Source organism: Orbicella faveolata, unplaced genomic scaffold, assembly GCF_042242905.1.
Source record: "Orbicella faveolata isolate gen_17 unplaced genomic scaffold, um_ofav_v1 contig_15, whole genome shotgun sequence".
Lineage (NCBI taxonomy): Eukaryota > Metazoa > Cnidaria > Anthozoa > Scleractinia > Merulinidae > Orbicella > Orbicella faveolata.
In genome coordinates this window covers 5274209-5293441 of record NW_028301542.1, presented here as the reverse complement: position 1 = coordinate 5293441, position 19233 = coordinate 5274209, and the positions used below count along the sequence as shown (strand labels likewise).

The following is a 19233-nucleotide window of genomic DNA, read 5'->3' as shown; positions in this document are numbered from 1 at the left end:
TGGAAAATGGTTAGGAAATCTGGCAAAGTTCTTTGGGGGTTGACCCTGCACAAACCCTGCCAAAATACAAAAGGTGGTTATGTGTGTTCATACAACTAACCAATAGAAGCATTGTGATTATATAATTCATGCATAGTCAATGAGCATATAACAACAGATGTCTAGGGTCAAGAACTCTACCCTCTTTTGGTGTTTACCGGCCTTCATAACCATTTTCTTCTATTGGCTATGATGCAGCATTGTCGCTTCTTTTAATGACCAGTTTATCGTCAAATACGGTAAGTTTCGTATTGAATGCGACTAGATAGGACATAAATAAGACTCTTGATCCTACGGAATAACCTATATTGTGCTTTTTCTTCACTATTAAAGTTAAAAAAGACCCTGCTAGGACTTTTAATTTGGCCTGAATTGGCTTAGATTGTATTGAAAGTAACATGCGAACATGAGAAAAAATAATTGAGCCACAACCTCGGGACATTTGAACAACTGGTTTGTTCCAGCCGTACGGCATTTCCAGGTTGTTTTCCAAAAAACTTCTTGTCCGGGGGTAGGCCGTTGGGGGTGGGGGCATGGGCACAGCTGAAATTTACTAATGCATTTCTCTTATGAGCGTAAGATTGAACGCATCGACTTGGTCTAAACAGGCAATGGTGTTACGATTATGCGAACCTCTATTGTTATAATTCTCAAGTGAAAAAGTAACTGTTATTGTCCATTGAAATACCTTATCACATTTCCATGTTTATGTTGAAGAGGAAAAAAAAAAATAACCGCACCTTCCCTAATAAGCGCCCGCTCTTCAATTAGCACCCTCCCTAGAGTTACCAACAGTATGAAATAAGCGCCCGGGTCACTAAAATCGAAGCATGAATTATTTGCTTCGTAGAAGAAGAGATTATATTATATCTTAGGAATTCTTAGTTTATATTTACATTTGTACCCATTTTATCCACTCAGTTGACTTGATAATGACGTTAAGCGAACGTCGAAACGTCGTCGTTGTTTTTAAACCAAAATGGTTTTAAGTTTTCCATATTGTCGCAGTGTTTTGTAGTTAAATATTTGCTGTTATGCAAATAATCAATCGTTTAATTGATGAACGATATGATATGAAAAAGAACATATCATTGTTAACCTTTTCAATTCAAAATGTTAATTCTTCTTACTGAGAGCCACACAGTTCTTTTAATGCTAATTCTGAGAGTTTTAAGGTAGATCAGGACAATTTCACTTGGATGATGATTTTCTCTTTTCTCATAACCTGCTTGCTTGATAATGTACTGGCATTGTGATGAGAAATTAGATCTTGATCACTCTCAGGAGATAAAGGAGATTTTCAGCAAACCAAAAAAGACGACTTTAATACTCTTTATTTAGTAAAATCGAAATTATCATGAAAACGATTAACAGATAAGCTCGCTTGACAGTTGAAGAGATTGCCGATTTTTATGTAACGTTGTCAAACTCAGAAATAAAAATTGATGGTTACTTTATTGGCGACACCAACATGGCGTCTCCATACAAAGCTCTATCTACAAATTTGAGAGAAGCATTTCTCGAATAACACAGGTATGAAGAAACATACAGACCTAAATCTTTGCGAAGTGGTACATAAATCAATAATCTATTATATCTCAGATTCTTGACTCAATTTACTGAATGATTAAAATCTTGATTGTTGATGGCATGACAGCGAAAACCAGCAGTACGACTGCAGTTGCTTTGACCTTTTGTCTCTCGTACCCAGGCGGCCTCGCAACATCTGCAATTCTTGGCGGCCTCGATCACAACAAATACTTGGGGAAGCTGATAACTTACTTAGACCCAGCTATCCCGAGCGTATCCCGGAGTTACTTTGTTCGGTGCTGGCATGCAAGGACAGACGGCTCAGCTGCGTCCACATTCCACAGCAACTGTGATGGAAAGGGACCCACAGTGACCATCATTAGAGTTGGCCAATACATATTTGGTGGATACACCGACGTGTCTTGGCACAGTAAGTATCTTAAGAACTAACTATCACCAGGAGCAGAGCTTGATAAAAACTTGCTTTATTATCTCAGTAAAAGAACAAAAAACTCAATTTTTGTTCTTTTCTTTAACCATTGGTCTTATTCTTTTCCTGTTTAAGAAATACAAGTACTTATTTCAGGTTTGGAACCGATATTAACACGGTTTTTGATTGTACGCGAACTTGCTGTTTCGCATAATCGACCTCAAATCGCATCCGATGGCGGGCTTAATTCATAAGAAAAATCCTCGATTTCTTTGAAGATCTTTCGCAGCTACCCTGCGAGCAGATTCGCTTCGACCTTATTCGCAGCTCAAAGTATTGTGACTGGTTGTCCAAACACCCGCGTAGGACTACGAGAACTTAATCTAGCGGCGCCGACTCGCATAAAGCAGACTAGTTTTCGTCTTGGGCAAACTTTTTTTAAAAAAAAAAAACCTAAACTTTATCGGTTTCAATTAGGCGACTAGGAGTTCACAAGCTAGAGTGGCTCAATTCAGAGGGTGACAAAGGGTTCTTGGGTGACGCATGATCGCCCCAAAATTATCAGCGTGACCCGTAAATTGGAACAAATTAGCCTCGTGACCCTGGAGAGGACATCATAACGTAATGCGTGATTTGCTATTTTACAAGCAAGTGATGCGTAATTTGCCAATTAGATTTCCGTGATAAGTGAACGTTCTTTGAACTACAACTGATACCATTTATTCAAAGTAAACAGTAAATAGAACCTTAAAGAGATCAATAAATCGTGGGCCTCTGATGTCTTTGATCTTCGTGGATCTTCATGGTACTATGGGTCCAAACAATTGTGACAGAATGAGAATAAGTCAATTGAAAACAGTTAAACTTTGTACCAAGACTATGAGCTTAAGAGTTAGTTTTGTCCATTTTGTCGACCGATCATTTTTGGCAGTGCATCAGACCATATCGGAAAACGGCAATCAATCAATCAATCAATCACTCACTCACTCAATCAAGAAATCACTCACTCATTCGATTAATCAATCATCGTATGAAAGGTCTGAAAGAATGTCGTCTCAAACCCGGGGGGTCCGAAACGGCTGAAAAGAAAAGAGGCGTTAGAGTTTGGTGTCATTTTATGCCGCTCGAGAAGACAGTGATAGGCTGCACAAGGAAAAAGTTTATGAACCACTTAATGAAGGTCGTCGTAAAGACCTAACTGAATTCAAAAGCCACGTTATGTCATCCACAGACATAAAAACGTTGACGTACGGAAGAGGATTTACAGGGGTAAAGCTTTGACACAAATATTGCCTGTAAATCAAAGAATGGCAAAGGTGGCGTAGACGTCTTCTCAATTCGTATACAAGGTCTCTGTCAACTTAGCCTGTGAACAGGCTCCCGATTGTGTTATAGAGGAAGGAATGAAACAGGTGGGCGCAATTAGCCCGCCTGTTTGGAGAGGGAAAAATCCCACACCGCAAAATTGGCGATGTACTTACTTTTTTTACGTGACGCGTGATTGGTGAAAAAAAAAAACTCCGTAATGCGTGATTTAAAAGAAAAATACATCATGATGCGTGATTGGTACCCCCCCCCCCCCCCCTCTTTACCACCCTCAATTCAGAATGAGTAAATCCATCGGAGCAATGCACTTCATGTACTGCCGACTAAAAGACTTCAGTTGTAGTGTGCAACGTCATTTGAGATTGAGATACAAAAGAAGTGAAAATAAGGAACTACCTTGCCAGTCCACTTTGGTCGTACGCATCCGGAGGACTGACTGAGCGAACGAACTTTACGAACATAGGAACGTATGAACGAACGAACGAACGAACGAAAGAACGGGGGAGAGAACAAACGAACGAAGAAACGGACAGACGGATGGACGAACGGATGGACAGACGGACGAAGGAACAAAGGAGCGGACGGACGAAGGCAGGAATAGACGAAAGGACGAACGGGCGAACGGACGTACGAAAGTGCGCACGAATTAAACGAATGAGCAATAGAACAAACGAACGAACGAAAAAACTTCATCTAAGTGTCTGAAAGCATTAAGCAGAGGGAGAACACTCTACTAACAAGGGAAACGTAATTTATTTGGACTTACGTTATGGAACTGCTGACGACTTATATTACCATTGCATATCCATTCTGGTTTGGCAACCACAACAGTACGGCCTCGAACGTCGATTGAAAAATGAATTTTCCAGTTTCATGTATGCTTGTCTCATACTGTCAACAATTATGCTAGAAAGCGTTAAGTTCGAAAATAATGTGGCTGTGCGGTTCGTTTCCCAAACCACGCTGAACTTGGTCATTAAGCATTTAATGACTGGCCCCGCGGGAAACAGTGAGTTTTGTATCCCCAAGACCCTCAATGTTCCCTGAGGCGAAGCCAAGGAGAACATTGTGGTCGAGGGGAAACAGAACTCACCGTTTCCCGCGGGGCTAGTCATGAAGTGTCTTGTATACCTCCCAACTCAAAATAAGAAAAAAAAACCACGAAAAAAATTGTTTGCCTGACGTCGGCTGGCACATAAATTTGGCGGAGTTACAAGGAGCACAGCCTGATCATGCGCGAGTCGAAAGTTCAAGTTGTTGTTTCCCTTGGGAGTTAGTGAGTTTTGCTCGCCCTAGGGAGTTACAAAGTTTTGTTCGCCCCAGGGGAGTTAGTGAGTTTTGACCCACCGCACGTGACACGTTTTCCTCCAATCGGAAAACGTATTTCGGTTGGGAGGTATAGCATGTCACGTTGCTGTTTCAATCTTCCAATAACATGCTTATCCATGACGCTGACAGAACAAAACTTAGTTGCATCATATTCTACTAAGTCTGTGTCGTGAATCTGAGTTAGGAGTATTTTCCAGAAGAAATCCTGTTGTAAACCACCGAAAGCTTCCAGAGAGACGATCTCTCTCTGTCAGTCTCCAGACTTCTCCCTTGCTTATCTTCTTGCTCCAACTAAAACACTTTTTCGACTATAGAAAGAGTTTCCACCTAGAACGTCGCGATCTCATTTCACCCATTTGAAAATTCAGTCGTCACCAAGGCATATCACGCTTAACGCACTTGCCAACAGATCCTATCCTCTCGCTGCCTATTTATTTTGTTTTTTTTTTATTGTTGTTTCTTCTCTTCTAAAGATTACTTTATTGGTAGCTTCACTTCTGTTTTTCTTTTCAGCCGAAATGTTTAGAATTGTTAAACTTTTGTTTTCATTTCAGGTTCTTGCCGTTGGTCCACAGCCAGTAAAGCTTTCCTGTTCTCGCTTTACAACAATGATGGATATAATCCTGTCAAGCTGACTCAGTATCAAAATCAGCATCTCGCAATGTATCGCTGCTCCAGCTACGGACCCACTTTTGGTGGTGGCCATGGCATCTACATATCGGACAACGCTTTGAGCAACTCAAATTCGCATACACGGTGCGGCTATACATACTCCGTTCCTTCAGGATATTCAACTGGTAACCGTGGGTTTTTCACTGGAGGCTATCATTTCACTCCTACTGACATTGAAGTGTTCTACGAAATAGGTGATTAAAATCAGAACATGCTACCTCTCTTTTAATGCCGTAATGATTCTATTTAGCGGACTTTTTCTATAAGCGCTGCGTTACAACCCCTGGAGGGGGGTACTCCCAGAAAAATTGGGTGGGGGTGTGCGGCCCGCTTTCCAAACCTCTTACCCTATTTATGACCAAACTCTGCGATTTTCTCTACCTTATTTATGACCTGAAAAAGTAGCTTCTTCTAAAAAGAATATCCAGTTCAAGACTAGAGTGCAAACGCCATACCCTATTTATGACCAAAACGGCTGAAGACCCTACCCTTTCAGGCCGCACATACCTATCTAGCCCATATAAGGAAGTCTCCTCCCCTCCCCCGGGCTTACAACAGGCGCCCTCATTGCGTCAAAGTGACATTGAAGACATTGACATCGAAGAGATGATAGTAAAGGCTCATTAGACAAGTAAATAATGTATCAGTCAATTCCATGTGTGGTCATCCCCCCGGGCAGTAGTGGGGCATTTTGCCACAATGTCAATCCCGGGGATCGGGCATCAGCCTTGCTCAATTACCCTGGGGCATTTGATCATCTCCCTTTTTCATCTTACATGCAGCCATTGTTAACGGAGGGAAAATGGTTAGGAAACCTGGCAAAGTTCTTTAGGGGTTACCTCTGCACAAAACCTGTCAAAATACAAAAGGTGGTTATGTGTGCTCATACAACTAACCAATATCGGCATTGCGATTATAAAATTCATGCATAGTCAATGAGCATACAACAACTGATGTCTAGGGTAAAGGACCTTCAAACATAAATCCTAGCATTTTTTTTGGGGGGGGGGGGGGGCGGGGTCTCGGTGTTTACCGGCCTTCATAACCATTTCCTTCTATTAACTATGATGCAGCATTGTAGCTTCTTTTAATGACCAGTTTATCGGCAAATACGGTAAGTTTTGTATTGAATGCGTCTAGACACGACTTAAATGAGACTCTAGATCTCACGGAATAACCTACATTGTGTTTTTTCTTCACTATTAAAGTTAAGAAAAGACCTTGCTAGGACTTTTAATTTGGCCTGAATTGGCTTAGATTGTATTGAAAGTAACGTGAGAAACGAAAAAATAATTGAGCCACAACCCCGGGGCATTTGAACAACTGGTTTGTTCCAGCCGTGGGGCATTTCCAGGTTGTTTTCCAAACAACTTATTTCCCGGGACTAGGCCTGTGGGGAAGGGCATGGGCAAGGTTAAAAGTTGACTAATGCATTTCTCTTCTGAGCCTAAGATTGAACACATCGACTTGGTCTAAACAGGCAATGGTGTTATGATTATGCGAACCTTTATTGTCACAATTCTCGGGTGAAAAAGTAACGGTTATTGTCCATTGAAATGCCTAATCATATTTCCATGTTTATGTTGAGGAGAAGAAGAAAGAAAGAAGCGCCCGCTCTCCAATTACCACCCTCCCGGGTCACTAAATCGAAGCATGAATTATTTGCTTCGTAGAAAAAAGAGATTATATTATATATATTTTTGCACTTTTTAGAATTTTTTATCAATTTTTTATCATGTGTTCTTTGCATTCGTGTCTCTTAGGAATTCTCAGTTTATATTTACATTTGTACTCATTTTATTCGCTCAGTTGATTTGATAATGAAGTTAAGCGAACGTCGAAACGTCTTCGTTGTTTTTAAACTAAAATGGTTTTAAGTTTTTCCATATTACCGCAGTGTTTTATAGCTAAATATTTGCTTTTATGCAAATAATCAATCGTTTAATGGATGAACGATATGAAAAAGAACATCACTGTTAACTTTTTGAGTTCAAAATGTTAATTCTTCTTACTGAGAGCCACACAGTTCTTTTAATGCCAATTCTGAGAGTTTGAAGGTAGATCAGCACAGTTTCACTTGGATGATGATTTTCTCTTTTCTCATAACCTGTTTGCTTGATAATGTACTGGCATTGTGATGAGAAATTAGATCTTGATCACTCTCGGGATATAAAGGAGTTTCCAAGCAAACCAGAAAGACGACTTTAATACTTTTTATTATATGGCTAACTCCTTGAGCGGGCAAGATGAACAACATCCTGCGCTCTGATTGGTTACCCGAGCAGGCAAGATGGTGCTATCTTCCTCAAGGACTGTGAAGGTCGATTGGCTTGGCTTTAACGAGCTTTGAATCAGTTTTTTGCCGACCATTACTTAATTTCCTTGGTCGAATGGATAATAAATTTATGTCATTTAGTGGTTCAGGGTAATAGTTTGCCATGATGTATTTTTAGTAAAATCGATGTTATCATGAAAACGTTTAACAGATAAGCTCGATTTCATAGGGAAACTTAAACAGACAGTTAAAGAGATTGCCGATTTTTATGTGACGTTGTCATACTCAGAAATAAAAATTGATCGTTACTTTCTTGGCGACACCAACATGGCGTCTCCATACAAAGCTCTATCTACAAATTTGATAGAAATATTTCTCGAATAGCACAGGTATGAAGAAACATACAGACCTAAATCTTAGCGAGGTTGTATATAAATCAATAATCTATCATATCTCAGATTCTTGACTTAATTTATTGAATGATTAAAATCTTGATTGTTGATGGCATGACAGTGAAAACCAGCAGTACAACTGCAGTTGCTTTGACCTTTTGTCTCTTTTACCCAGGCGGCCTCGCAACATCTGCAATTCTTGGCAACCTCGATCACAACAAATACTTGGGGAAGCTGATAACTTACTTAGACCCAGCTCTCCCGAGCGTATCGCGGAGTTACTTTGTGCGGTGCTGGCATGCAAGGACAGACGGCTCAGCTGCGTCCACATTCCACAGCAACTGTGATGGAAAGGGACCCACAGTGACCATCATTAGAGTTGGCCAATACATATTTGGTGGATACACTGACGTGTCTTGGCACAGTAAGTATCATAAGACCTAACTATCACCAGGAGCAGAGCTTGATAAAAACGTCCTTTATTATCTCAGTAAAAGAACAAAAAAACTCAATTATTGTTCTTTTGTTTAACCATTGGTCTTACTCTTTTCTTGTTTAAGAAATAAAAGTACTTATTTCAGGTTTAGAAGCGATATTAACACGGTTTTTGATGTGACGCGAACTTGCTGTTTCGTATAATCGACCTAAAATCGCATCGGATGGTTTAATTCATAAGAAAAATCTTCCATTTCTCTGAAGATTTCGCTTCGATCTTATTCGCAGCTAAAAGTATTGTGACTGGTTGTCCAAACATCCGCGTAGGGCTGCGAGAACTTAATATAGCAGCGCGACTCGCGTAAAGCAGACTAGCTTTCGTCTTGGGCAAACTTTATCGGTTTCAATTAGGCGACAATGGGTTCACAAGCTAGAGTGGCTCAATTCAGAGGGTGACAAAGGGTTTTTGCCTGAAGCATGATCGCTCCAAAATTAGCAGCGTGACGCGTGAATTGGACCAAATTAGCCTCGTGATGCGGAACAGGACATCATAACGTGATGCGTGATTTGCTATTTTACAAGCACGTGACGCGTGATTTGTCACTTGGATTTCCGTCATAAGTGAACGTTCTCTCAACTAAAACTGATACTATTCATTTAAAGTAAACGGTAAATAGAATCTTAAAAGAGATCAATAAATCGTGGCAGATGTGACACCATTTTCTGGTCCTTTTCGTCATTTTTCTTGATCTCTGATGTCTTTGATGTTGGTCGATCATCATGGTACTATAGGTCCAAACAATTGTGACACAATAGGAATAAGTCAATTGAAAACAGTTAAACTTTGCACTATAAGCTTCAATGTTACTTTTGTCTATTTTGTCGACCGATCATTTTTGGCACTGCAGACCATATCAGACCATATCCGAATCCGGCAATCAATCAATCCATCCATCCATCCATGCATCCATGCATCCATCCATCGATCAATCAATCAATCAATCATCGTATGAAAGGTCTGAAAGAATGTCGTCCTAAACTCGGGGGATCCCAAACGGCTGAAGAGACGTTAGATTTTGGTGTCATTTTATGCCGCTCGAGAAGACAGTGAGAGGCTACACAAAGAAAACGTTTGTGAACCACTCATGAAGGTCGTCACAAAGACCTGACTGAATTCAAAAGCCACGTTATGTCATCCACAGACATAACAACGTTGCTGTACGGAAGAGAATTTGCAGGGGTGAAGCTTTGACACAAATATTGCCTGCATATCAAAGCATGGCAAAGGTGGCGTAGACATCTCCTCAATTCGTATACACGATTTCTGCCAACTTAGCCTGTGAACGGGCTCCCGATTATGTTATAGAAGAAGGAAAGAAACAGGCGGGCGGAATTAGCCCGCCTGTCTGGAGAGGGAAAAATCCCACCCCGCTACGTTTGCTTCGCTCGACCTATTTTATTTTTTGTGGGCTCGTCAGGAGCCTGCTCACAGATGGTTCCAACTCTCCCAGATTATCCAGGCCTAGCCTCCTGGATACAGACCGAATCTACCAGTCTCTTGTACGTGTCAGTCCACTTTTTTTGGCATTTCGGGGGAAATTATGTTTGGAATATTTTCTGATGCATTTCTGTGGTTGAATAGGCAGATGTCTCCTTTTAACGACGCTTTTAGGGTCGAGAAAGCAAAATTGGCGATGTACTTACTTTTTTTTTACGTGATGCGTGATTGGTGAAAAAAATTATGTGATGCGTGATTTAATAGGAAAAATTCATCGTGATGCGTGATTCATTGCCCCGCTCCCGCCTTTGCCCCCTTTCGATTAGAGCAATGCACTTCATGTACTGCCGACAAAGGGACTTACTTGTTTTTGTAACCCATATAATACGAAAAGTCATTCGAGATTGATATACAAAAGAAGGGAAAATAAGGAACTATCTTACCAGTCTACTCTGGTCGTACGCATCCAAAGGAGTGACTGAGCGAACGAATGCACGAACATAGGAACGTATGAACGAACGAACTAACGAACGAACGGGAAGACGGATGGACAGACGGAACGGACGGACGGACGAAGGCACGAAGAGACGGACGGACGAACGGACGTACGAACGTACGTACCAATTAAACGAATGAGCAAAACAGCATGTATGTTATGTATCTATATATCTACTAACAAGGGAAACCTAATTTATTTGGACTTAAGTTATAGAAGTGCTGACGACTTATATTACCATTGCATATCCATTCTGGTTTGGCAACCACAACAGTACGGCCTCGAACGTCGATTGAAAATGAATTTTCTGGTTAATCCAGTTTCATGTATGTTTGTCTCGCACTGTCAGAACTATCTCAAAACTGAATAATAGCTAATAATTATGCTAGACAGCGTTAAGTTCGAAAATGATGTGGCTGTGCGGTTCGTTTTCCAGAATACGCTGAATTTGGTCATCAAGCATTTAATGACTGGCCCCCAAGGGAAAAAGGGACTTTTGTATCCCCGAGACCCTCTCTGTTCCCTGACGCGAAGCCGAGGAGAACATTGAGGTCGGGGGGAAACAGAACTCACTGTTCCCCGCAGGGCCAGTCATTAAGTGTTCTGTTATACCTCCCAACTCAAAAAAAGGGAAAAAAAGCAGCGAAAAAAATCGTTTGCTTAACACCGGCTGGCAAATAAATTTGCCGGGGTTACAAGGAGCACAACCTGTTCATGTCCGAGTCGAAAGATGTTGTTTCCCTGGGAAGTTAGAGAGTTTTGTTCGCCCTAGGGAGTTAGTGAGTATTGACCCACTGCACGTGACACATTGTCCTCCAATCGGAAAACGTATTTGGGTTGGGAGGTATAGCAATTCACGTTGTTGTCTTGCAAAGGACGACAAAGAAATGTATCAAGACTTATAACGCACGCGCACAGCCATCGTACTGATCAACTTACACGCACTTTTGTTTTGTTTGTTTGCTTTTTTCAATCTTCCAATAAGATTTTTATCAGTGACGCTGACAGAACAAAACTTAGTCGCATCATATTCTACTAAATCTGGGTCGTGCATCTGAGTTAGGAGTATTTTCCATAAGATGTCTTGTTGTAGACCACCAAAAGCTTCCAAAAAGAGGATATCTCTCTGTCAGTCTCCAGACTTCTCCCTTGCTTAACCGTCTTGCTCCAACCATAACACTTTTTCGACTATAGAAAGAGTTTCCACCTAAAAGGTAGCGATCCCATTTCACGCATTTGAAAATTCAGTTCCGGATTTGCCAACAGATCCGGTCCTCTCGCTGCCTATTTATTTGTTTTTCTTTTTGTGGTTGTTTCTTCTGTTCTAAAGATTACTTTATAATATGTGGTAGCTTTATTTCTGTTTTTCTTCTCAACCGAAATGCTTAGAAAGTGTAAAACTTTTGCTTCCAATTCAGGTTCTAGTTGCAGTTATACTTCTGCCAGTAAAGCTTTCCTGTTCTCGCTTTACAACAAAGATGGATATAATCCTGTCAAGCTGACTCAGTATCCAAATCATCAATCCGCAATGTATCACTGCTCCAGCTACGGACCCACTTTTGGTGATCATGCCATCTACGTATCGGACAACGCTTTGAGCAACTCAAATTCGTATACACGGTGCGGCTATACATACTCCGTTCCTTCAGGATATTCAACTGGTAACTGTGAATTTTTCACTGGAGGCAATGGGTTCACTCCTACTGACATTGAAGTGTTCTACGAAATAGGTGATTAAAAACAGAACATGCTAACTCTCTTTAATGCCGTAATGATTCGATTTAGTGCACTCTTTCAATAGGGGCCGCCTTACAACCCCTAGGGGGTACCCCCAGAAAAATTGGGTGGGGATGTGCGGCCCGCTTCCCAAAACCCTTACCCCATTTATGACCAAAATCCGCGATTTTCCCTACCCTATTTATGACCTGAAAAACTAGCTTCTCCTAAAAAGCATACCCAGTTCAAGACTAGAGTGCAAACACCATACCCTATTTATGACCAAAACGGCTGAAAACCCTACCCTTTCAGGCCGCACATACATAGCACATACATACATAGCCCATATAAGGGAGCCTTCCCCCCCTCCCTCCCCGGGCTTACAACAAGAGCTCTCATTGCGAAAGTGATATTGAAGACATTGACATCGAAGAGATGATAGTAAAGACTGATTAGATAAGTAAACAATGTATCAGTTAATTCCATGTGTGCCCATCCCCCCGGGCAACAGTGAAGCATTTTGCCACAATGTCAATCCCGGGGTTCGGGTATCAGCCTCGCACAATTACCCTGGGGCATTTGACCATCTCCCTTTTTCATCTTACATGCAGCCATAGTTAATGGAGGGAAAATGGCTGGGAAACCTGGCAAAGTTCTTTGTGGTTGACTCTGCACAAAACTTGCCAAAATACAAAACGTGCATATGTGTGCTCATACAATTAACCAATAGAAGCATTGCGATTATATAATTTATGCATAGTCAATGAACATAAAATAAAAAAAACAGATGTCTAGGGTCAAGGACCCTACCCTCTTTTGGTGTTTACCGGCCTTCCTAACCATTTCCTTCTATTAGCTATGATGCAGCATTGTCGCTTCTTTCAATGACCAGTTTATCGGCAAATACGGTAAGTTTCGTATTGAATGCGTCTAAATAGGACATAAATAAGACTCTTGATCCTACGGAATAACCTATATTGTGTTTTTTCTTCACTATTGCTAAGACTTTTAACTTGGCCTGAATTGGCTTAGATTCTATTGAAAGTACTCCCCCGAATTAGGTTGCCACCTTGTTGTGGTGGGGGGGCTTGCGTGCTCCAGTGAGCCTGAGAGCTATGCTGGCTGGACCTCTCGAGGTCCTGGTAGGGCCACCCATGCCAGACAGGTCGAAGGTTAGAGGCCAGACAAAGAGCAATCTACTGGTCCTCCAGGATTGGGGGTTTTACACAGGGCTAACAACCCTGTCATGTAAAAAGCTTTTGTTACGGAAACAGCAACGTGTAACTTACATGAATCATCTGTGCAGCACGAGCCTTCGGAATCCATGCTATGGGCAGCAGTGAATGCCGAGAGTGAAAACACCAGAAACTCTGCAGGTATTAGGATTCGAATGACTGACAATGGCCAAAGCCGAAAGGAAGCCACTGTCATGACAACGGGAGCCGTCAGCGTTAAAACAACAGCACTGATTGGCTTTTGGAATGTGCGAACAATGTATGAGCTAGGTAGGATGGCGCAGGTCATTGCTGAAATGAAGCGTTACAAACTTGATATCTTAGGCATAAGTGAGAGTAGATGGACAAAATTTGGGAGAATGAAGACAACAACAGGGGAGACAGTTCTCTACTCTGGAGAGAAGATGATCTACATCACGAGGGAGTTGCAATCATCATGAAGAAAGGAATGGAAAAGTATTTAATGGAGTGGAAGCCAGTTAACAGCAGGATTATTCAAGCACGATTAAAGGGTAGGCAGACTAACTTGTCCATCATACAATGCTATGCACCTACTAATGACAGCAACGACAGAGATAAAGAAGCCTTCTATGAGCAGCTGCAAGCGACACTTGAGAACGTCCATCGTAGGGACCTCCTGCTGGTGATGGGTGACCTTAATGCTAAGGTCGGCTCAGACAACATGAATTTTGAAAGGGTAATGGGAAGAGAAGGATGTGGACTGCAGAATGACACTGGAGAGAGGCTGGTAGAATGGTGTGCATTCAATAACATGATCATTGGTGGAACTTTATTCCTGCATCGCAACATTCACAAACTCACCTGGACATCCCCAAATGGGAGGGATCAAAACCAAATAGACCATCTCATGGTTAACAGCATGTGGCGCCGCTCCCTGCTTGACGTAAGAGTAAAAAGAGGGGCTGATGTAAGCAGCGATCACCATCTTGTGACTGCAAAGGTCAGACTGAAACTCAGAGCAGCTGGACCAAACAAATACACTACCCCTAGATATGACATCAGCAGACTACAAGACCCTAGGACTAAGAAAGCCTTTGTCCTACAGCTGAGGAACAGGTTCCAAGCCCTGAGTAACATAGACGAGCAAGACAATGAAGACGAAGACGCTGTAAATCAACGGTGGAAGCAAGTGAGGAACATCTTTGATGAAGCAAGAAAAACCTGTCTGGGGATGCAGAAGACTAAAAAAAGAAAGAATGGATTACACCAGACACGTGGCAGGTTATTGAGGAAAGACGCCAGCTGAAGAAGAAGATAAATGACAGCAGATCAGCCAGACTCCGAGAGAGGTATATAGCGGCGTACACAGAAACCAACAAGCATGTTAAGAGGAAGATCCGAACCGACAAAAGGGCATATATGGAAGAGCTGGCAACGGAAGCAGAGGAAGTGGCAAAAAAGGGAGAGCAGAGGAATGTCTATAAAGTCACTAAATTGATCTGCGGAAAATATAATAGCAGCAGAAATGCCCCCATACGAGATAAACAAGGACAGCTCCTCACCTCTGAGAAAGATCAAGAATCACGTTGGGTAGAACATTTCAAGGAAGTCCTCAACAGACCAGCACCAGAAGAGGAGCCTGATATACTAGAAGCTGAGGAGGACCTAAGTGTTGACATCGGACCACCAAAGAAAGAAGAGATCATTGCAGCCATTAATTCTCTAAAAAACCACAAGGCACCTGGCAAAGACCGCCTCAATGCTGAGCTGTTCAAGGCAGACGCTGTGACCACCGCAAACTTCTTGCAGCCACTTTTCAACACCATATGGAACAGAAGGAAAATCCCTGATGACTGGAATGAGGGTATCATCATCAAGATACCAAAGAAAGGAGCTCTCTCTGAATGCAGCAGCTGGCGTGGCATTACATTATTATCCACTCCTAGTAAGATCCTAGCGAAAGTCATCATGAAGCGCCTACCACTGGCTGTGGACCTTAAACTCCGCGAGGAACAGGCAGGTTTCAGGAGAGGAAGGGGATGTATCGATCATATTTTCACGCTGAGAAATATTATTCATCAGAGTACCGAATGGCAGCGAACTCTCTATGTGAACTTTGTAGATTTTGCCAAAGCCTTCGATAGTGTGCATCGACACAGCCCCTGGAAGATATTACGAGCGTATGGAATCCCCTCCCACCTTGCTGAGATCATCAAAAGTTTCTATGACAACTTTACCTGCTGTGTTGGCGATGGTGACATCTTATTTGAAGTCCACGCTGGTGTCAGGCAGGAGTGTGTCATGTCCACATTACTTTTCAACCTTGTTGTGGACTGGATCATGCGGCGTACCACTGAGGATCAGATCAGGGGCATTAGATGGACACCTTTTTCCTACTTGGAAGACCTGGATTAGGCTGATGATCTTGCCTTACTATCACACACCCACAAGCACATTCAAGAGAAGACGCAACGCCTTAACACCTTTGCAAAGCAAGTTAGCCTTAACATCAGCAGCAAAAAGACCGAAATTATGGCATTGAATACTACCAACACACGACCAGTCCAGATTGATAATGAAGAACTTCCTTACACAGACAGATTTACCTATCTCGGCAGCATCATCACTAGAGATGGAGGAACTGATTTGGACATTCAGAGCCGTCTCAACAAGGCCAGAAACTCGCTCAACATGATGAATAAGGTATTGCGCTCCTCCACTTACAGTATTCGTACCAAGCTGAATCTCTATCACAGCTGCGTCCTCACAACTCTCCCGTATGGTTCAGAATGTTGGCGCTTAACGGAGAAGTATTTATCAAAACTCTCTACATTTCACACCAAGAGCCTTCGGCGTATCCTACGCATCTTTTGGCCTAATGTCATCTCAAATAATGATCTCTTTGAACGGTGTGGAACTGAACCAATGGCTACCATCCTGATGAGGAGACGTTGGAGGTGGATTGGCCACGTCGCTCGCCAAGAAGCCTCAATTGCGAAAACTGCTTTGCATTGGACGCCAGAAGGAAAACGCAAGAGGGGCCGCCCTAAGATCACATGGCGGCGGACGGTGGAGAAGGAAGTCAAGGAGATGGGGAAGACCTGGGAAGGCATCAAGTTTATGGCAAGGGACGACAGGGCCCTACATGCCACTTAGGCGTAAAGGGCATTGTAACGACAAGTGGATAGACAAACAGTGTCCGCAAAACAACTTATTTAATGCACTAAGCAACAACGAAAACTACAACATGGCCGACCACATGAGCCCGCTGTCACGTGGTCCACGAGGCGGGAACTGGACTTGTAATTCGTGTACGCATAATCGTTACATCTCCCTTCCTAAGTCTAATAGTTCAGTAAATGCAGACAGAACGTTGATACTAATAAAAGAAAACAATAACATCATGTTTAAATCTGCCTTAGAAAACCTTGTGCATTAAACACTGTAACCAACTGAAATGCTCTGCACAAGTACATAATAAAGCCAAAGTAAAAAAGCACAAGGTAGAGTCAGTGTCTTATTTCAGCACTCGTAATCTTTTAGCCACACTGGCGGACGGCGATCACGCACTGGACGACCTTCAGTGTGTGGCCCAGAAACTACTGGTGATGATGGTATCGTTGGCTGTGGCAGCTCAGCTGGGCTTGACTCAACCAGTTCAGTAGGATCCGTCAGCTCGAGGTTTGTCTCCACTGACTCTGGTAACTCCTCGGGTGTTGCTCTGAGCCATTTGCAGTTCCGACGATAATGCTTTCCATTCGCCTCAACCAAGTAGGAACGGGCCCCCTCCTCTCCAATGACGCGCCCTAATGACCATTTCTTCTCGCGTGGTAATCGCATTCTAATGGCATCACCGTCGTGCAATTTTGGCAGTTCATGCGAGTGGCGATCATAGTAGTGTTTCTGTTTCTGCTTCCTGATCTTGATCTTTTCGGGGACATCAGTTATCACCTCTGGAGTTAACAATTTCTTGGCTACTGGGAGACGGGTGCGTGTTCGCCTACCATATAGTAACTGAACAGGAGAAGCATTCATACCCTCAGTTGGTGTGTTGCGCCACTCAAGTAACGCCAGCAGAGGATCACGCTTATCAGCTCGGGTTTTGGTCAGCAATGATTTACAGGTCTTAACTGCATTTTCAACACGACCATTACTTTGTGCGTGATAAGGGCTTGATGTGACGCGGTGGAAGTCCCATTCCTCACTGAAGGTCTTGAAGTCTTCACTGTTGAAGGGACGCCCATTGTCACTGATGACGGTCACAGGAATACCATGCCTGGAAAACCACGCCTTTAGAACGGTGATCACACGGGTGCTGGTGGTGCTACTCATATCTTGCACTTCAAAATAACCAGAGTAGTAATCAACGGCTATAAAAAATGACTGCCCGTCCAGCACAAATAGATCAACTCCAACTTTCTCCCAAGGCAAATTAGACACTTCATGAGGCTTTAATCGCTCTTTACATTGTTCGGGCTGATAACGGTTACAGATTCCACACCTTAACAGGTGATCTTTGAGCTGGGCTGTGATCCCAGGCTAGTAAACAGGGTCGCGGGCACGACGCAATGTTCCTTCTGTTCCAATATGTGATTCATGCAGGGTCTTTACAACGCCAGGACGCTCTTTAAATGGTATCACAAGGCGATGACCCTTGTATACCATTCCATCTTCTGTGGTCAGCTCATCACGGCTGTTCCAATACAGCTCAATTACTTGCCTCCGATGCTTGTCATATTTGTGAGCTTCTGCTAGGGTCTCTGGCCAACCTTCATGGATAACATCATATAGAATCTCCAATTCTTCGTCCTTGGCAGTCTCCTCACGCAGCTTTTCCAGACGAGTAGGGCAGACACTCAGATCTTCATCATGTTTAATCTGTTCTAACTCAAAAGCAAACAGTTGTTCTCTGCTAGAACGGACGTCACTGTCCTGGGTCTGACACTCATTTTCCAAGTATGCACGACTTAATGTGTCAGCCAAGAACATGGTCTCTCCTTTCTTGTATTCCACTTGGATGTCATAGTTCTGCAGGCGGAGGCGCATGCGTTGGAGGCGTTTTGGTGAACTGTGGATGGGCTTCCTGAATATCGTTTCCAGCGGCTTGTGGTCTGACTGCACAATTACATTGCTCCTTCCAAAGATGTACCGATGAAATTTCTCACACGCATAAACTATGGCAAGTAGCTCTTTTTCAATCTGAGCATAGTTTTGTTCAGTTTGAGTCATCACACGAGAGCTGTAAGCCACTGGGCGCTCCTCTTGTAACAGAGCTTTGCCATTCCGCTTTGGGAAGCGTCGCATTGAATGACCACTGGCTTATTCATGTCATAGTAGGCAAGTACAGGTGCAGATGCAATCATTTCCTTAACACGGGCCACAGCATCTGCATGACTTTTCAGCCAACACCACTCAGCATCCTTTTCAGTGAGTCTTCTCAGGACCTCTGTTTCTTCGGATAGACGTGGGAGGAACCTTGCCAAGTAGTTTACCATGCCAAGAAACCTTCGTAAGGACTGAACATCACTGGGGTTTGGCATTCCCACAATGGCTTCTACCTTGAGTGGATCTGGTTTCAGTCCCTCGGGGGTTAGAACGTGTCCGATGAAAGGAACTTCTTGCTGTCTCAGTCGAGCTTTCTTTTTGTTCAACTTCAGGTTTCTCTCACGGCAGCGCTCCAGGAAGGCACGCACATTCCGGTCATGATCTGCCTGCCACTCAGCAGGTGTGTTGCCAAATCCAACGATCACAAGATCATCTGCAATGACCTCTACTCCTTTAAGCCCCTCAATGTACTCTCGCATTTTGCGCTGCCAAACTTCCGGTGCACTATTGATGCCAAATGGCATTCGCTTCCAACGGTAACGCCCGAACGGGGTGTTAAATGTTGTTAAAGTAC

The 19233-nt window shown here is 42.9% G+C and overlaps 1 protein-coding gene and 2 pseudogenes across 2 annotated transcripts in view; all 3 read left to right on the top strand.

Moving 5' to 3' along the window:
- The first annotated feature begins 5090 nt into the window (after positions 1-5090).
- LOC149113235 (uncharacterized) overlaps positions 5091-19233 on the top strand; it is a 28180-nt pseudogene continuing 14037 nt past the window's right edge. Inside the window, exons 1-3 of the transcript XR_016206709.1 lie at positions 5091-5520; positions 8169-8417; positions 11841-12152. The product of XR_016206709.1 is annotated as an uncharacterized LOC149113235 (transcript). The remainder of the gene's footprint in view (positions 5521-8168; positions 8418-11840; positions 12153-19233) is intronic.
- LOC149113237 (protein CFDP2-like) lies at positions 13786-14709 on the top strand. Its single transcript, XM_089288099.1, has one exon. It carries the CDS (start codon positions 13810-13812, stop codon positions 14638-14640), a length of 831 nt encoding a protein of 276 aa, XP_089144225.1. The 5' UTR covers positions 13786-13809; the 3' UTR covers positions 14641-14709.
- On the top strand, positions 14754-15128 carry LOC149113236 (uncharacterized; annotated as a pseudogene).